The sequence below is a fragment of the Sesamum indicum genome, linkage group LG8 (assembly GCF_026168435.1).
Source record: "Sesamum indicum cultivar Baizhima isolate 11 linkage group LG8, ASM2616843v1, whole genome shotgun sequence".
NCBI classification, from domain to species: domain Eukaryota; kingdom Viridiplantae; phylum Streptophyta; class Magnoliopsida; order Lamiales; family Pedaliaceae; genus Sesamum; species Sesamum indicum.
The window spans coordinates 7,084,835-7,104,874 of NC_142664.1; the positions used below are offsets into that span (position 1 = coordinate 7,084,835).

The 20,040-nt window shown below is 36.2% G+C and overlaps 1 protein-coding gene across 1 annotated transcript; it reads right to left on the reverse strand.

Moving 5' to 3' along the window:
- Positions 1-7,779: 7,779 nt before the first annotated feature.
- On the reverse strand, positions 7,780-8,286 carry LOC148787160 (secreted RxLR effector protein 78-like). Its single transcript, XM_088883507.1, has one exon. The coding sequence runs from the start codon at positions 8,284-8,286 to the stop codon at positions 7,780-7,782; it is 507 nt and encodes a 168-aa protein (XP_088739633.1).
- Positions 8,287-20,040: the final 11,754 nt, after the last annotated feature.

Sequence of the window (20,040 nt, forward strand, 5' to 3'; positions counted from 1 at the left end):
CTAACGCCATTGTGGTGGGTGTTCATTCTGTGTGCTCGAATCGGCTGAGATTGCTCTCCTTCCAAATGAGGTTAACACATGATGTAATGTCTGAATTCCAGTGTGAGGACGCGGTATAGGACCCCGAGGTGTTTCTTCTGCATCATCTTGTAATTGTAGAGCATCAAATGTATTATACACGGCAATTGCCTTACCCTTTTCCTCACGACTCAACCTTCGTTCATGTGGAAGTTCTCGTCCCTCTCTCTGGTTGTGCACCCCGTGAGTCGGTGGTATCCTCTCTTAATCATGCTCTCGTCCCTCTCGCTGGTTGTCCACCCTTGGAGTCGATAGTATTTCCACTTTGTCATTCATAGGTGGTGGCCTCGTAGGTCCCGTTTTAGGAATGCAGCTTAACCTTTCTCCGCGAAGAATCTCTCATCCCTCTCTCTGGTTGTCCACACCTTGGGTCGGCAGCGTTTTCTTTTGATCATGCATGGATGGTGGCCTTGCAGGTACCATTTTAGGAATGTAGACAGAGACTGGTGGTTTAGCTGTCTTGGACAGTTTGGTGAACGCACAAACTTTTGCTGTATGGCCTAACGTCATAGAACTTGTACATTTAGGAGGTAGCCACTCATATTCAACATCAACTTTGCATGGTATTTCTCCTCCTTACTCGTTAGGCTTCATGATGATAATATGCCTTGGTAATTTAGAGCTCACATCTAGCATCACGCATACACGAGCGAAGTCCAATCTCGTGCATGCTCTTGTAATTGTATCGAGGTATAGGGGTCTGCCGATTCCACTGGCCACTGTGCTCAGGCCTTCCTCCGTCCACAATTCTACCGGCAAATGTCTCAATTTTATCCAAGCTGGGACCTGTGTATGTTTTAATTTTTGCAGCATCATTTCCGATTCCCACTGTTTCAGCACAATTGGTTGCCTTTAGAACAACCACGGTCCCCCTTCGATTACTTCTTCCATATATGTTACTATCTTGAATTGGAAGAAGTGGAATCCTTTCGTGGTGGTCTTAACATCACGTAAGCCAGGCCAAACGGACATGGCATACTCTTGGACATGATAAAAGTATGGTTTCTTTCCCAGAAAGTTACCGACCACGGTAGTTTTCCACCTACTAGCTTCGTTTCGAATAGATTCAATCGTAGGTCTGGTAACTATTTTCCCATTTTGTATAGTAGGAGGGATATATGAGAGCATCTTATGGGATGAGTTGTTGAAATCGTCAGCAATTTTATCATCCGCGCCTGGAATTGGGCATGACTGCAACAGGATGTTCCCTACAAATAAGCCGGTATGAGCAGAGTTAGTCTCATATGTTCTTTTCTGTCCAAAATCGAACAGTATCATCGCTATTGACCGCATCTACATCTTTACCTTTGTCCTTTTCCCCCTCCACATCAACGTTGTCCATGTCATTGTTGACCAAGTCTTGTTCCACTTCAACCACGTTTACCGCATCATTATTGACCAAGTCGCTATTCACCAAGTTACCATTGACCGAGTCACTATTGACCAACTCTTGTTCCACGTCAACCACGTTGACATCATCTTTTTGACCAAGTCTAGTGCCCGTCTTCAGCCATCTCTTCAATTTGATTTTCCGAAGCCACATAACCAGTGTTTGACACATACTCAGCTACTAACCGCCCTGCATCCATGGACGGTTGTTGGATCTGATCTACCGCCGGCTCAAGCGGTTTCGGATCTGGTGTTTTTGTCGTCTCTACACACCTGATCGGTAGCTGAATATTCCTTACAGGCAGTCTCAATACTCTGGGTAGAAATGGCGCGGTAATCGCCTCCCTAGATGGTAGAACGCAGCGCGTTGTTGCTTTTTCCCTAAAACGCTCCATCCATTTGTTGTTTAGTTCACGCAGCGCATCCAAAGCTTGTTTATCGCCGTCATCTATCACCGTATGGGCAAGTTTTGAGAACTCAGGCATGTTGAAGGAGATCGGGCCATGTTCGCCATGTGAGCCCTTGATTTTGCGCATGTAAATCCTAGAGTAGGGCGGCGCCTCAAGTCACAATCAGTAATGGTCGAGAAATCACCAGTGGCCATCTTTTGGAGACGTTCAACCATCATGTTCAACATGCAACAGTCCTCCGTCGTCTGACCGTCCAAATCGCTGTCATGGCTGCCCTCCTCTTCACATCCTCCATCCCCTCCAAAGTCGTTTCTATCGCTGGTCATAGAGCCTGGGGATGTGTAAACAGAGGAAAAGGTTCCTCAAAATTTTGGATTTCCAGAGAGAGGTTTCGGATTTTTAGAGTAAGCATAATATTAGCAACTTTTTATTTTGCACGGTTTTATTAAAGCAAGTTTGTTTTCTTTTTATACTAACATGTAGTTATTATTACGCTTAACAAATTTACTCCACAAATGCTTGAGTCTAGACCTACGTTCGGGTCAAGTTTCATGGAATTTTGAGAACGTTTAAAATTTAGCTATTTTGCGCGATTTTATTCAAGCAAGTTTGTTTCCATTTTATACTAATTTGTAGTTATTATTGCGCTTAGCAAATTTACCACACAAATATTTGGGTCTAGACCTACGTTTCGGTCAAGTTTCATGGAATTCTAATAGCGTTCAAAATTTAGCTGTTTTACACGGTTTTATTAAAGCAAGTTCTTTTACCTTTTATAGTAACTTGTAGTTATTATTACGCTTAGCAAATTTACCATATAAATGCATGGGTCTAGACTAGCATTTGGGTGAAGTTTCGTTTAATTCTAAGAACGTTCAAAATTTAGCTGTTTTGCACGATTTTATTAAAGTAAGTTTGTTTTCATTTTATACTATCTTGTATTATTATTACAAATAGCAAATTTACCACACAAATATAAGAGTTTCGACCCACATTTGGGTCAAGTTTCATGGAATTTTGAGAACGTTCAAAATTCAGCTGTTTTTCACAAATTTGTTATAGCAAATTTATTTCCATTTTAAGCCAACTTCTAGTTATTATTACGCTTAGCAAATTTACTACACAAATGCTTGGGTCTAGGCCAAGGGATACCCACAGTCTAAATAAAGCTCGTGTACTAAACGAGTTTGGCAAGGTGATGCTATGAATTCGCTATCTAATATCCTCGACTATTACTAACGCCATGGTGGTGGGTGTTCCTTCTGTGTGCTTTAATCGTCTAAGATTGCTCTTCTTCCAAAGGAGATTAACACATGATGTAATGGCTGTATTCCAGTGTCTAGACTGGGTATGTGACCCCTAAGTGTATCTTCTGCATCATCTAGCAATTGTAGAGCATCAAACGTATTACACAACAATTGCCTTACCTTTTTCCTCACGACTCAACCTTCTTTCACACGGAAGCTCTCGTCCCTCTCTTCGGTTGTCCACCCCTTGAGTCGACGGCATTCTCATTTGATCATGCATAGGTGGTGGCCTCACATTGTGTTCCATGTCCAGTTCACTCTCCTCATTTCTCGCTACACCAATTCCCGTACTATCATTGTTCGAAGCCTTCCTTATCTTTTCAGAAACCGGTGGTGGTTGCGACGCAATAACTTAGACACATACACAGCTACCGGGGGTTTTGTAGGTTTAAGGGCTTTGTTCAATGCACAATCCTTCGCCATATGCCCGATCGTCATACAACTCGTGCATTTTGGAGGGAGCCATTCGTATTCGACATCAATTTTACATGGTGTTTCCCCTCCATCCTCATCTAGTGTCATGATAATAATATGTTTTGTCATCTTCTTTGTAACATCTAGCATCATGCATACACGAGCAAAATCCAATCTCGTGCATGCCCTCGTTATTGCATCCGAGTAAAGGGGCTTGCCCACTCCACTAGAAATTGTACTCAACCCTTCCGTTGTCCAATACTCCATTGGAAGGTAATGTTTAATCCAGATTGTTTTATTAAAGCAAGTATATTTCTATTTTATACTAACTTGTAGTTATTATTATGCTTAGCAAATTTACCAAACAAATGCAAAGGTACGTCAAGTTTCGTGGAATTCTGAGAACGTCCAAAACTTAGCAGTTTTGCATGGTTTTATTAAAGCAAGTTTTTTTCCTTTTATATTACCTTGTAGTTATCATTATGCTTAGCAAATTTACCACATTAATGTTTGGATGTAGACCTACCGTTTGGGTCAAGTTTCGTCGAATTCTGGAACGTTCAAAATTTACCTGTTTTGCACGGTTTTATTAAAGCAAGTTTTTTTTCCCTTTTATACTAACTTGTAGATATTATTACAATTAGCAAATTTACCACACAAATGCTTGGGTCTAAACCAACATTTGGGTCAAGTTTCGTGAAATTTTGAGAATGTTCAAAATTTAGCTGTTTTGCACGATTTTATTAAAACAAGTTTATTTTTCTTTAATATTAACTTGTAGTTATTATTACGCTTAGCAATTTTACCACACAAATGCAAGGGTCTAGACCTGTGTTTTGGTCAAGTTTCATGAAATTCTAAGAACGTTCGAAATTTAGTTATTTTGCAAGGTTTTATTAAAGCCAGTTTGTTACCATTTTGTACAAACATGTAGTTATTATTACTCTTAGAAAATTTACCACACAAATGCGTAGGTTTAGACCTACATTTGGGTCAAGATTCGTGGAATTCTAAGAACATTTGAAATTTAGCAGTTTTACACGATTTTATTAAACCAAGTTCGTTTTTCTTTTATTATAACATGTAGTTATTATAACGCTTAGCAAATTTACTACACAAATGCTTGGGTCTAGACCTACGTTTGAGTCAAGTTTTGTGGAATTTTGAGAATGTTCAAAATTTAGCTGTTTTGCACGATTTTAGTAAAGCAAGTTTGTTTCCCTTTTATACTTACTTGTAGTTATTATTACGCTTAGCAAATTTACCACACAAATGCATGGGTCTACTAGACCAACATTTGGGTGAAGTTTCATTTAATTCTGATAACGTTCAAAATTTAGTTGTTTTCCACGATTTTATTAAAGCAAGTTTGTTTCACTTTTATACTAACTTGCAGTTATTATTACGCTTACCAAATTTACCACAAAAATGCTAGGGTACGTCAAGTTTTGTGGGATCCTGAGAACGTTCACAATTTATTAGTTATACATGATTTTATTAAAGCAAGTTTGTTTACCTTTTATACTAACTACTAGTTATTATTACGCTTAACAAATTTACCATACAAATGCATGGGTCTAGACCAACATTTGGGTCAAGTTTCGTGGAATTTTGAGAATGTTCAAAATTTAGCTATTTTGCACGGTTTTATTAAAGCATGTTTGTTTTCCTTTTATATACTAACTTGTAGTTATTATTATGCTTAGCAAATTTACCTTACAAATGCATGGGTCTAGACATACCTTTTGGGTCAAGTTTTGTGGAATTCTATGAACGTTCAAAATTCAGCTATTTTGTATGGTTTTATTAAAGCAAGTTTATTTTCCTTTTATACTAACTTGTATTTATTATTACGCTTAGTAAATTTACCATACAAATGCATGGGCCTAGACCTGTATTTGGGTCAAGTTTCGTGGAATACTAAAAACGTACAAAATTTAGCTGTATTGCACGATTTTATTAAACCAAATTTGTTTCCCTTTTATACTAACTTGTAGATATTATTACGTTTAGCAATTTTAGCACACAAATGCTTGGGTCTAGACCTATGTTTGGGTCAAATTTCGTGGAATTCTCAGAATGTTCAAAATTTTGTTGTTTTGCAGGGTTTTATTAAAGAGACTTTGCTTTCTTTTTATACTAACATGTAGATATTATTACGCTTAGCAAATTTACTATACAAATGCTTGGGTCTAGACCTACGTTTAGGTCACATTTCGTGGAATTATGAGAACGTTCAAAATTTAGTTGTTTTGCACGATTTTATTAAATTAAGTTTGTTTCCCTTTTCTATACTAACTTGTAGTTATCATTACGCTTAGCAAATTTATCACACAAATGCATGGGTCTAGACTTACATTTGGGTCAAGTTTCGTGGAATTCTGAGAACGTTTAAAATTTCGTGGAATTTCCCTTTTTATACTAACTTATAGTTATTATTGCGCTTAGCAAATTTACCATACAAATGCAAGGTGTAGACCAACATTTGGGTGAAGTTTCATGGAATTATGAGAACATCAAAATTTAGTTGTTTTGCACAGTTTTTTTTTGTGGGCGAAAGGTAAGTTTCATAAAGTAAAAGAAGAAATAGTACACCAAAATAATCATCGGTTAGTTTCTCCCACAACAGGCCAAGGGATACGCCAGAGTCTAAGTAATGCTCGTGTACTAATCGATTCAGGGAAGGGACTGCTATGGATTCGTTGTCTAGTATGCTCAACAATCAAAACTGCCATGGCGATAGGAGTCCTTTCCGTATGCTCGAATAGTCTGATGTTCCTCTTCTTCCAAATGTGATAAACACGTGTAGCTAAAAATGGTCGATAAGACATGTTGACAATGTGCTTACCCCTCTTTCGTTGTGCTGCCCAGTTAATGTTAGTATTCCATTCTTTGTTGGGCCATTGAAACCGTACCTGCCTCCGAATTACTTTGAGACACTGTCGGCTGAATCTGCATTCAAAAAATAAATGATTATGAGTCTCTGCCGATTCTTCCGTGCATAGGATACGGGGGCCAAGATGCGACAGCCATGGTTTTTCTGTCCTAGCCAATCTGCCAAGAATAGCAAGCCATAAAATAAATGAATGCCGTGGGATCTTAAGTGATCCCGACAACAGCGATGACCAGCCTACTTTCAGTCCTGGTGGATCAAATAGCATGTAGAGATCATGAGCGGTTGGTTGCGCATTATTGGTCTTCCAAACTATAAGGTCTTCCCCTCCATGGATTGTGGGTAGTGCATTTGTGATCTCTAAAAATTCGAGGTCTATGATAGGAGGCCACTGCCATTCTCCTCCACTAATCACCCGACAGAGTTTCGTTGCCTCCTCTATTCCAAATCTCCTCAGTGCTCTTGGAAGTGTAGTAATAAGGGCCAAGATAGTGCCACAGATCCTGCCATAAGTAGAAGTCCCGCCGTCCCCTATCTGATAATCTACCAGAGGCCGGATAAAAGCCCATAGCCGTAGGACTTTCCGCCAACTGCATGAGCCTCCATGTTCCCCGATTGTTCAAATGGATGTGTCTCGTAGCCGTCCTTGATAAAGCAAGTCTACCCAAATCAAGGTTCTGTCGCATCTAATGATATCACATAACTTCTTAGTCATTAGTGCATGATTCACGATATAAATATCCTTGAATCCTAGTCCTCCTTAATCCTTCGGTCGGCATAGATCTTTTCAGGCTATCTTGACGTAGCCACTGGTTGTTGTCCTATTCCATAAGAAAGTGCACAACTTCTTCTCAATTTCATTAATAATTCTCTTTGGAAGTATAAACGCCGATGCCCAGTGCAAACTCATTGATATGAGTACTGATTTGATAATTTGTACTCTGCCAGCATAAGAGATATTCATACCCTCCCAACCGGCTATATATTTGTCAATATTAAGCAACAAAGGCTAACAGTCAGCAATCTTTAACTGAGAAGATAAGAGAGGAAGCCCCAAGTACCTCATTTGTAAGACTCCTTGAAATCCAAGCATGGTGAGCATCTCCTCCCGTAATCCTTGTGTTGCACGTGAGATAATGAGATGGCTCCCGTTTAGTCTCAGCCCCGACCAATCTTCAAAACAATCCAACCCTGTCTTGAATATTCCAATAGAGTCCATGTCCGCATGACAGAATAATAATATATCGTCCGCAAATCCCAACTGAAAGATTTTGGCTGTATCACATTTTCAATGGAAAGTAAACGATTCATCTTGGTCGATCAACTTTAGAAATCCCAAATGTAGGACCTCCATCACAAGCACGAACAGGTATAGAGAGAGAGGGTCACCCTGTCGAAGTCCTCTGGCCCCCTGAAAGAACCCATGGGGTTTCCCATTTATCCCAATAGAAAACGAGGGTGTAGTAGTATATGCCTCAATCCACATGATGAATGTAGGAGGGAATCCAAATAGCCTCATTGCCGCAGTCATGAAATCCCATTCAACCGTGTCATATGCCTTCCGGATGTCTACTTTTAACGCACACTGGGGAGAAAGACGAGCTTGATTATATCCCATGAAGAGTTTCTGCGCTAGCATAATATTGTCTCTAATGCTCCATCCGGGCACAAACGCCGCTTGGCACGGGCTTGTAAGTTTGTCCAACAACATACTTAATCGTTGCACAATGAGCTTTGCGATAATCTTATACAGCACATTACAACAAGATTTAGGCCGAAAATCACCAACAGTCATAAGGGAGTGTACCTTTGGTGTGAGTGCCAAAAGTGTAGTATTAATTTGCTTCAAGACTTGGCCCATACGAAAGGACTCGAGCACTGCTAACGACACCTCCTGCCCCACTATGGGCTATATGGCTTGAAGAAACCCGATGAATACACGTCCGGCCCTGGCGCTTTATCCTCAGCTATATCAAATACTGCCTGTTTCACATCCGTTGGCGTGAATGGAGCAAGTAGCGAATTGGCTTCCTCGTCGCTCAACAGATGGTGTGCCCAGGGTCTAAGGAAGTTAAGATTAATCACTTCATGCAGCCTATCTCCTTCAAGAAGACTATGATAATACTCAACAAACTCATTGTTTATCGCCCCTGGTTCAGTGTGTGTGGAGCTCATCGTTGATCTGCAGGATTCTCCTCACCGATCTGCTTTGAGTAATCTTTTGAAAGAACACCCGGGAGCACTGGTCTCCTTCTTTCATCCACTGCATTTTTGCTTGCTGCTGGAGCATCACCTGCTCAAGTTTGGTTGCTTTGGCTAGAACTAGTCGGCAGCAGTGTTCAAGTTGTAATAACTTTTCATCCTGCCTGTTAGAGCTAACAAGTAGTTGTTCAAGGAATCCTTTAGCCAACTGGACATTGTGCGATAAATCTTCCTTTGTCCTCCTGATTTCTCGAAATACCGTCTTTAACGATTTGAGTTTTCTCGTTACAGCATACACCCGGGTTCCAATAATACTGTGTTGCCAAATCTGTTGAACCCTGGGGATAAATTCTGGAGATAAAGTGAAGTAATTATCAAATCGAAATATACTTTCGTTCCGTTGTTGACTATCCCGATTCAACACCAGTGGAGAGTGATTTGAAGTTCGTGGTGTAAGACACGTATAGAAAGTAGTCGGGAATTGAGCCATCCACCTCTCATTAATCAACATTCAGTCCAATCTTTTCCACAGATTCCATGGGTTAGCACTGCAGTTGTGCCACGTGTACCATTCTCCTTGCATGGGTAACGGTAGTAGTCCTATATTATCAATACATCCATTGAACTCCTCCATGGCTACAAGAATGTCACCCGAGGCTCAACATATTTCGCTCATATCACGCACTGCATTAATGTCCTCGCCTATAAGCCATGGAGTATCAGCTTTGTACCGCAATATTTCCTAGAGCATCCCACAACTTCTTCTTTCGACCACCTCCGTAGCTCCATAAATTACCGTAATGGCCACTGACTCATTCAGTGCTCGTACGTGGACACGACAATGGACGAATTGTGCACCACATTCGACCACATGAACATCAATGAGGTTTTCATTCCATGCAATCCAAACCCGATTACCAACCAACCCATAATCCACAAACCATTTCCAATGAGGTAATAAGAAAGATTTAATAACAGTAATTTTATTAGGACGAACTTGGGTTTCAAGAAGTCCAACGAAATGTAACCTGAACTCAGCCACAATGCCCTTTACAGCTAACTGATGGTCTCGTTTGTTCAGGCCTCGGACATTCAAAATAGTTGCATTCAACATGAATCACGAGGTGTGGGGCTGCTTTGATTAGGACCCCAAGGTGTCTCATCTGCAGCATCCAATAAATGTAGCGCTTCGCACGTATTATGCACAGCAATTGCATTACCCTTTTCCACGTGGAATCTCGCATTCCTCTCTCCGATTTTCCACCCCTCGAGCAGACGACTAATCATGCATAGCTGGCGGCCTTGCAGGACCTACTTTAGGGATGAAGATGGAGACCGGTGGTTTAGTTGGCTTGAGCAGTTAATTGAGCGCACAGACCTTGGCTGTATGGCCTAGCGACATACAGTTTTGCACAGTTTTATTAAATTAAGTTTGTTTCCCTTTTATACTAACTTGTACTTATTATTACGCTTAGGAAATTTACCACATTAATGTTTGGATCTAGGCCTACGCCTGGGTCAAGTTTCGTGCAATTTTGAGAAAGTTCAAAATTTAGCTGTTTTGCACGGTTTTTTTAAAGCAAGTTTGTTTCCATTTTATACTAACATGTAGTTATTATTATGCTTAGGAAATTAACCATACAAATACTTGGGTCTAAACCAACGTTTGGGTCAAGTTTTGTGGAATTATGAGAATGTTCAAAATTTAGCTGTTTTGCACGGTTTTATTAAAGCAAGTTTGTTTTCCTTTTCTACACTAACTTGTAGTTATTATTATGGTTAGCAAATTTACCTTACAAATGTATGGGTCTAGACCTACATTTGGGTCATGTTTCGTGGAATTCTGAGACCGTTCAGAATTAGGATGTTTTGCACTATTTTATTAAAGGAACTTTGTTTTCCTTTTATACTAACTACAGGTTAATATTACGCTTAGCTAATTTACCACACAAATACATTGGTCTAGACCTACATTTGGGTCAAGTTTCGTGGAATTCTGAAAATGTTCAAAATTTAGCTATTTTGTACGGCTTTATTAAAGCAAGTTTGTTTCTCTTTTATACTAACTTGTAGTTATTATTACGTTTAGCAAATTTACCTCTCAAATGCATGGGCCTAGGCCTACGTTTGGCTCAAGTTTCATAGAATACTGAAAACATACGAAATTTAGTTGTTTTACCCGATCTTATTAAAGCAAGTTTGGTTCCATATTATAGTAACTTGTCGGCATTATTATGCTTAGCAATTTTACCACACAAATGCTTGGGTCTAGACCTACATTTGGGTCAAGTTTCATGGAATTCTCAGAATACTCAAAATTTAGCGATTTTGCACTGTTTATTAAAACAAGTTTGTTTTCCTTTAATAATAACTTGCAGTTATTATTACGTTGAGCAATTTTTTTACCACACAAATGCAAGGGTCTAGCCCTACGTTTTGGTTAAGTTTCGTGGAATTTAGTTATTTTGCACGGTTTCCTTTTATTCTAACATGTAGTTATTATTGTGCTTAGTAAATTTACCACACAAATGCATAGGATTAGACCTACATTTGTGTAAGGATTCGTGGAATTCTGAAAATGTTCAAAATTTAGCAGTTGCACGGTTTTATTAAAGCAAGTTTGTTTCCCTTTTATACTAACTTCTAGTTATTATTACGTTTAGCGAATTTACCACACAAAATGCATAGGTCTAGACCAACATTTAGGTTAATTTTCATTTAATTCTGAGAACGTCGAAATTTAGCGGTTTTGCACGATTTTATTAAAGCAAGTTTGTTTCCCTTTTATACTAACTTGTAGTTATTATTACGCTTAGCAAATTTTCAGCACAAATGCATGGGTCTAGACCTACGTTTGGGTCAAGTTTCATGAATGCTCAAAATTTAGCAATTTTGCACGGTTTTATTAAAGCAAGTTAGTTTCCCTTTTATACTAATTTGTAATTATTATAACGCTTAGCAAATTTTCCAAACAAATGCAAGGGTACGTCAAATTTTGTGGAATTTTGAGAACATTCAAAATTTAACAGTTTTTCATGGTTTTATTAAAGCAAGTTTTTTTCCCTTTTATACTAACTTGCAGTTATTATTACGCTTAGCAAAAGTACCACGTTAATGCTTGGGTCTAGACATACCGTTTAGGTCAAGTTTCGTGGAAATCTGAGAGCATTAAAAATTTAGCTGTTTTGCACGGTTTTTATTAAAGTAAGTTTATTTTCCTTTTCTATACTAACTTGAAGTAATTATTACGTTTAACAAATTTTCCTTACAAATTTATGGGTCTAGACCTACATTTGGGTCAAGTTTCATAGAATTCTAGGACCGTTCAAAATTTAACTATTTTTCACTATTTATTAAAACGAGTTAGGTTCCCTTTTATTACGATTAGCAATTTTACCACACGAATGCTTGGGTCTAGACCTATATTTTGCACGATTTTATTAAAGCTAGTTTGTTTCCCTTTTATACTAAATTGTAGTTATTATTACGCTTAGCAAATTTACAATACAAATGCCTAGGTAAATTTCGTGGAATTTTGAAAACGTTCAAAATTTAGCTGTTTTGCATGTTTTTACTATAGCAAGTTTGTTGCCCATTTATAGTAACTACTAGTTAATATTATGCTTAGCAAATTTACCACACAAATGCATGGGTCTAGACCAACATTTGGGTCAAGTTTTGTGGAATTCTGAGAACATTCGAAATTTAGCTGTTTTGCACGGTTTTATTAAGGCAAGTTTGTTTCCCTTTTATACTAACTTGCACTAATTATTACGCTTAGCAAATTAACCACATTAATACTTGGGTCTAGACCTACCGTTTAGGCCATGTTTCGTCAAAATCTGAGAACGTTCAAAAGTTAACTGTTTTGCAAGGTGTTATAAAAGCAAGTTTGTTTCCTTTTTATACTAACTTGTAGTTATTATTTTGATCAGCAAATTTACCACACAAATACATGGGTCTAGAACAACATTTGGGTCAAGTTTCGTGGAATTCTGAGAACGTTAAAAATTTAGCTGCTTTGCACGATTTTATTAAAGCAAGTTTGTTTTCCTTTTCGATACTAACTTGAAGTTATTATTACGTTTAGCAAATTTTCCTTACAAATGCATAGGTCTAGATTTGGGTCATGTTTCGTGGAATTATGATAACGTTCATAACGTAGCTATTTAGCACGATTTTATTAAAGCTAATTTGTTTTTCATTTATACTAACTTGTAATTATTATTACGTTTAGCAAATTTACAATACAAATGCCTGCGTCAATTTCGTGGAACTCTGAGAACGTTCAAAATTTATCTGTTTTGCACATTTTTATTAAAGCAAGTTTGTTGCCCATTTATACTAACTACTAGTTATTATTACGCTTATCAAATTTACCACACAGATCCATGGGTCTAGACCAATATTTGGGTCAAGTTTCGTGGAATTCTGAGAACGTTCAAAATTTAGCTGTTTCGTACGGTTTTATTAAAACAAGTTTGTTTTCCTTTTGATACTAACTTATAATTATTATTACGGTTAGCAAAATTTACCACACAAATGCATGGGTCTAGAACTTGATTTGAGTCAAGTTTTGTGGAATTCTAAGAATGTCCAATATTTAACTGTTTTGCTCGATTTTATTAAAGCAAGTTTGTTTTCCATTTATACTAACTTGTAGTTATTATTTTGATCAGCAAATTTACCACACAAATGCATGGGTCTAGACCAGCATTTGGGTCAAGTTTCGTGGAATTCTGAGAACGTTCAAAATTTAGTTGTTTTGCACGGTTGTAGTAAAGCAAGATTGTTTCTCTTTTCTATATGAACTTGTAGTTATTATTATGTTTAGGAAATTTACCATACAAATGCATGGGTCTAGACCTACATTTGGATCAAGTTTCGTAGAATTCCGAGACCATTCAAAAATTAGTTGTTTTGCACAGTTTTATTAAAGCAAGTTTGGTTCCCATTTATACTAACTTGTAGAAATTATTACGCTTCGCAATTTTACCTCACAAATGCAAGGGTCTAGACCTACATTTTGGTCAAGTTTCTTGCAATTCTAAAAACGTTCAAAATTTATTTATTTTGCATGGTTTTATTAAAGCCAGTTTGTTTCTCTTTTATACTAACATGTAGTTATGATTTTGCTTAGCAAATTTAGCACACAAATGGTATAGGTTTAGACCTACATTTGGGTCATGATTAGTGGAATTCTGAGAATTTTCAAAATTTAGCAGCTTTGCATGATTTTATTACAGCAAGTTTGTTTCCCTTTCATACTAACATGTAGTTATTAATACGCTTAGCAAATTTTCTACACAAATGCTTGGGTCTAGACTTATGTTTGGGTCAAGTTTCGTGAAATTCTGATAATGGACAAAATTTAGCGTTTTTGCACGGTTTTATTAAAGCAAGTTAGTTTCCCTTTTATACTAACTTGTAATTATTATTACGCTTAGAAAATTCTCCACACAAATCCAAGGGTACGTCAAGTTTCGTGAAATTCTGAAAACGTTCAAAATTAACAGTTTTGCACGTTTTTATTAAAGCAAGTTTGTTGCCCATTTATACTAACAACTAGTTATTATTACGCTTAGCAAATTTACCACACAAATGCATGGGTCTAGACCAACATTTGGGTCAAGTTTTGTGGAATTCTGAGAAAGTTCGAAATTTAGCTGTTTTGCATGATTTTATTAAGACAAGTTTGTTTTCCTTTTATACTAACTTGCACTAATTATTACGCTTAGCAAATTTACCACATTAATACTTGGGTCTAGACCTACCGTTTAGGTCAAGTTTCGTCGAAATCTGAGAACGTTCAAAAATTAACTGTTTTGCACGGTGTTGTAAAAGCAAGTTTGTTTCCCTTTTATACTAACTTGTAGTTATTATTTCGATCAGCAAATTTACCACACAAATGCATAGGTCTAGACCAACATTTGGGTCAAGTTTCATGGAATTCTGAGAACGTTAAAAATTTAGCTGTTTTGCATGGTTTTATTAAAGCAAGTTTGTTTTCCTTTTCGAAACTAACTTAAAGTTATTATTACATTTAGCAAATTTTCCTTACAAATGCATGGGTCTAGACCTACATTTGGGTCATGTTTCGTGGAATTATGATAATGTTCATAACGTAGTTGTTTTGCACGATTTTATTAAAGCTAGTTTGTTTTGCATTTAATCTAACTTGTAGTTATTATTACGTTTAGCAAATTTGCAATACAAATGCCTGGCTCGATTTCGTGGAACTTAGAGAACGTTCACAATTTAGCTGTTTTGTACATTTTTATTAAAGCAAGTTTGTCGCCCATTTATACTAACTACTAGTTATTATTACGCTTACCAAATTTACCACACAAATCCATGGGTCTAGACCAATATCTGGGTCAAGTTTCGTAAAATTTTGAGAACGTTCAAAATTTAGCTGTTTTGTACGATTTTATTAAAGCAAGTTTGTTTTCCCTTTGATACTAACTTGTAATTATTATTACGCTTAGCAAATTTACCATACAAATTCATGGGTCTAAAACTTGATTTGAGTCAAGTTTTGTGGAATTCTAAGAACGTCCAATATTTAGCTGTTTTGCACGATTTTATTAAAGTAAGTTTGTTTTCCATTTATACTAACTTGTAGTTATTATTTCGATCAGCAAATTTACCACACAAATGCATGGGTCTAGACCAACATTTGGGTCAAGTTTCGTGGAATTCTGAGAACGTTCAATATTTAGTTGTTTTGCCCGGTTGTATTAAAACAAGATTGTTTCTCTTTTCTATATAAACTTGTAGTTATTATTATGTTTAGGAAATTTACCATACAAATGCATGGGTCTAAACCTACATTTGGATCAAGTTTCGTAGAATTTCGAGACCATTCAAAAGTTAGATGTTTTGCACAGTTTTATTAAACCATGTTTAGTTCCATTTTATACTAACTTGTAGAAATTATTACGCTTAGCAATTTTACCACACAAATGCAAGGGTCTAGATCTACATTTTGGTCAAGTCTCTTGCAATTCTAAGAAAGTTCAAAATTTATTTATTTTGCATGGTTTTATTAAAGCCAGTTTGTTTCTCTTTTATACTAACATGTAGTTATGATTATGCTTTGCATATTTAGCACACAAATGTTATAGGTTTAGACCTACATTCGGGTCATGATTAGTGGAATTCTGAGAATTTTCAAAATTTAGCAGCTTTGCATGATTTTATTACAGCAAGTTTGTTTCCCTTTTATACTAACATGTAGTTATTAATACGCTTAGCAAATTTTCTACACAAATGCTTGGGTCTAGACCTATGTTTGTGTCAACTTTCGTGAAATTCTGAGAATGTACAAAATTTAGCGTTTTTGCACAGTTTTATTAAAGCAAGTTAGTTTTCCCTTTATACTTACTTGTAGTTATTATTATGCTTAGAAAATTCTCCACACAAATGCAAGGGTACGTCAAGTTTCGTGGAATTTTGAAAACGTTCAAAATTAAGAGTTTTGCATGTTTTTGTTAAAGCAAGTTTGTTGCCCATTTATACTAACAACTAGTTATTATTACGCTTAGCAAATTTACCACACAAATGCATGGGTCTAGACCAACATTTGGGTCAAGTTTTGTGGAATTCTGAGAACGTTCGAAATTTACCTGTTTTGCACGGTTTTATTAAGGCAAGTTTGTTTCCCTTTTATACTAACCTCCACTAATTATTATGCTTAGATAATTTACCACATTAATACTTGGGTCTAGACCTACCGTTTAGGTCAAGTTTTGTCGAAATCTGAGAATGTTCAAAAATTAACTGTTTTGCACGGTGTTGTAAAAGCAAGTTTGTTTCCCTTTTATACTAACTTGTAGTTATTATTTCGATCAGCAAAATTACCACACAAATGCATGGGTCTAGACCAACATTTGGGTCAAGTTTCGTGGAATTCTGAGAACGTTAAAAATTTAGCTGTTTTGCATGGTTTTATTAAAGCAAGTTTGTTTTCCTTTTCGATACTAACTTGAAGTTATTATTACATTTAGCAAACTTTTCTTAAAATTGCATGGGTCTAGACCTACATTTTGGTCAAGTTTCTTGCAATTCGAAGAACGTTTGAAATTTATTTATTTTGCACGGTTTTATTAAATCCAGTTTGTTTCCCTTTTATACTAACATGTAGTTACGATTACGCTCAGCAAATTTAGCACACGATTAGACCTACATTTGGGTCATGATTAGTGAAATTCTGAGAATGGTCAAAATTTAGCAGCTTTGCACGATTTTATTACAGCAAGTTTGTTTCCCTTTTATACTAACATGTAGTTATTAATACGGTTAGCAAATTTTCTATACAAATGCTTGGGTCTAGACTTATGTTTGGGTCAAGATTCTTGAAATTCTGAGAATGTACAAAATTTAGTTGTTTTGCACGGTTTTATTAAAGCAAGTTAGTTTTCCTTTTATACTAACTTGTAATTATTATTACGCTTAGAAAATTCTCCACACAACTGCAAGGGTACGTCAAGTTTCGTGAATTCTGAAAACGTTCAAAATTAACAGTTCTGCACGGTTTTATTAAAGCAAGTTTGTTTTCCTTTTGTACTAACTTGTAGTTATTATTACGCTTAGCAAATTTACCACATTAATGCTTGGGTCTGGACCTACCGTTCGGGCCAAGTTTCGTAAAAATCTGAGAACGTTCATAAGTTAGCTGTTTTGCACGGTTTTATTAAAGCAACTTGTAGTTGTTTTCTTTTATACTAACTTGTAGTTATTATTGCGATCAACAAATTAACCACAAAAATGCATAGGTCTAGACTAACATTTGGGTCAAGTTTCGTAGAATTCTGAAAACATTCAAAATATAGCTGTTTTGTACGATTTTACTAAAACAAGTTTGTTTTTCTTTTCTTTACTAACTTGTAGTTATTATTACGTTTAGAAAATTTACCTTACAAATGCAAGGGGCTAGGCCTACATTTGGGTCATGCTTCGTGAAATTCTGAGACCGTTCAAAACTTAGCTGTTTTGCGCGGTTTTATTAAAGCAAGTTTGGTTCCTTCTTATACTAACTTGTAGATATTATTAAGCTTGGCAATTTTACAACACAAATGCTCGTGTCTAGACCTATATTTGGGTCAAATTTCATGGTATTCTGATAACGTTCAAAATTTTGCGGTTTTGCACTATTTTATTAAACCTAGTTTGTTTCCCTCTTATATTAACTTGTAGTTATTATTACGGTTAGCAAATTTACAACACAAATGCCTGGGTCTAGACCAACATTTGGGTCAAGTTTCGTGGAATTCGGAGAACGTTCAAAATTTAGCTGTTTTGCACGGTTGTATTAAAGCGAGATTGTGTCCCTTTTCTATACTAACTTGTAGTTATTATTACGTTGAGCGATTTTATCACACAAATGCAAGGGTAAAAACTTACGTTCGAGTCAAGTTTCGTGGAATTCTAAGAACGTTCGAAATTTAGCTGTTTTGCACGGTTTTATTAAGGCAAGTTTGTTTCCTTTTTATACTAACTTCCACTAATTATTATGCTTAGATAATTTACCACATTAATACTTGGGTCTAGACCTACCGTTTAGGTCAAGTTTTGTCGAAATCTGAGAATGTTCAAAAATAAACTGTTTTGCACGGTGTTGTAAAAGCAAGTTTGTTTCCCTTTTATACTAACTTGTAGTTATTATTTCGATCAGCAAAATTACCACACAAATGCGTGGGTCTAGACCAACATTTGGGTCAAGTTTCGTGGAATTCTGAGAACGTTAAAAATTTAGCTGTTTTGCATGGTTTTATTAAAGCAAGTTTGTTTTCCTTTTCGATACTAACTTGAAGTTATTATTACATTTAGCAAACTTTTCTTAAAATTGCATGGGTCTAGACCTGCATTTGGGTCATGTTTCGTGGAATTATGATAATATTCATAACGTCGCTGGTTTGCACGATTTTATTAAGGCTAGTTTGTTTTGCATTTAATCTAACTTGTAGTTATTATTACGTTTAGCAAATTTACAATACAAATGCCTGGGTCAATTTCGTGGAACTCTGAGAACGTTCACAATTTAGCTGTTTTGTATATTTTTATTAAAGCAAGTTTGTCGCCCATTTATACTAACTACTAGTTATATTACGCTTACCAAATTTACCAGACAAATCCATGGGTCTAGACCAATATCTGGGTCAAATTTCGTGAAATTATGAGAACGTTCAAAATTTAGCTGTTTTTTACGGTTTTATTAAAGCAAGTTTGTTTTCCTTTTGATACTAACTTATAATTATTATTACGCTTAACAAATTTACCATACAAATGCATGGGTCTAGAACTTGATTTGAGTCAAGTTTTATGGAATTCTAAGAACGTCCAATATTTAGCTGTTTTGCACAATTTTATCAAAGCAAGTTTGTTTTCCATTTATACTAACTTGTAGTTATTATTTCGATCAGCAAATTTACCACATAAATGCATGGGTCTAGACCAACATTGTGGTCAAGTTTCGTGGAATTCTGAGAACGTTTAAAACTTAGCTGTTTTGCACGGTTGTATTAAAGCAAGATTGTTTCTCTTTTCTATATGAACTTGTAGTTATTATTATGTTTAGGAAATTTACCATACAAATGCATGGGTCTAGACCTACATTTGTGTCAAGTTTCATAGAATTCCGAAAACGTTCAAAAGTTAGCTGTTTTGCACAGTCTTATTAAAGCAAGTTTGGTTCCCTTTTATACTAACTTGTAGAAATTATTATGCTTAGCAATTTTACCACACAAATGCAAGGGTCTAGACCTACATTTTGGTCAAGTTTCTTGCAATTCGAAGAACGTTTGAAATTTATTTATTTTGCACGGTTTTATTAAATCCAGTTTGTTTCCCTTTTATACTAACATGTAGTTACGATTACGCTCAGCAAATTTAGCACACGATTAGACCTACATTTGGGTCATGATTAGTGAAATTCTGAGAATGGTCAAAATTTAGCAGCTTTGCACGATTTTATTACAGCAAGTTTGTTTCCCTTTTATACTAACATGTAGTTATTAATACGGTTAGCAAATTTTCTATACAAATGCTTGGGTCTAGACTTATGTTTGGGTCAAGATTCTTGAAATTCTGAGAATGTACAAAATTTAGTTGTTTTGCACGGTTTTATTAAAGCAAGTTAGTTTTCCTTTTATACTAACTTGTAATTATTATTACGCTTAGAAAATTCTCAACACAACTGCAAGGGTACGTCAAGTTTCGTGAATTCTGAAAACGTTCAAAATTAACAGTTTTGCACGGTTTTATTAAAGCAAGTTTGTTTTCCTTTTGTACTAACTTATAGTTATTATTACGCTTAGCAAATTTACCACATTAATGCTTGGGTCTG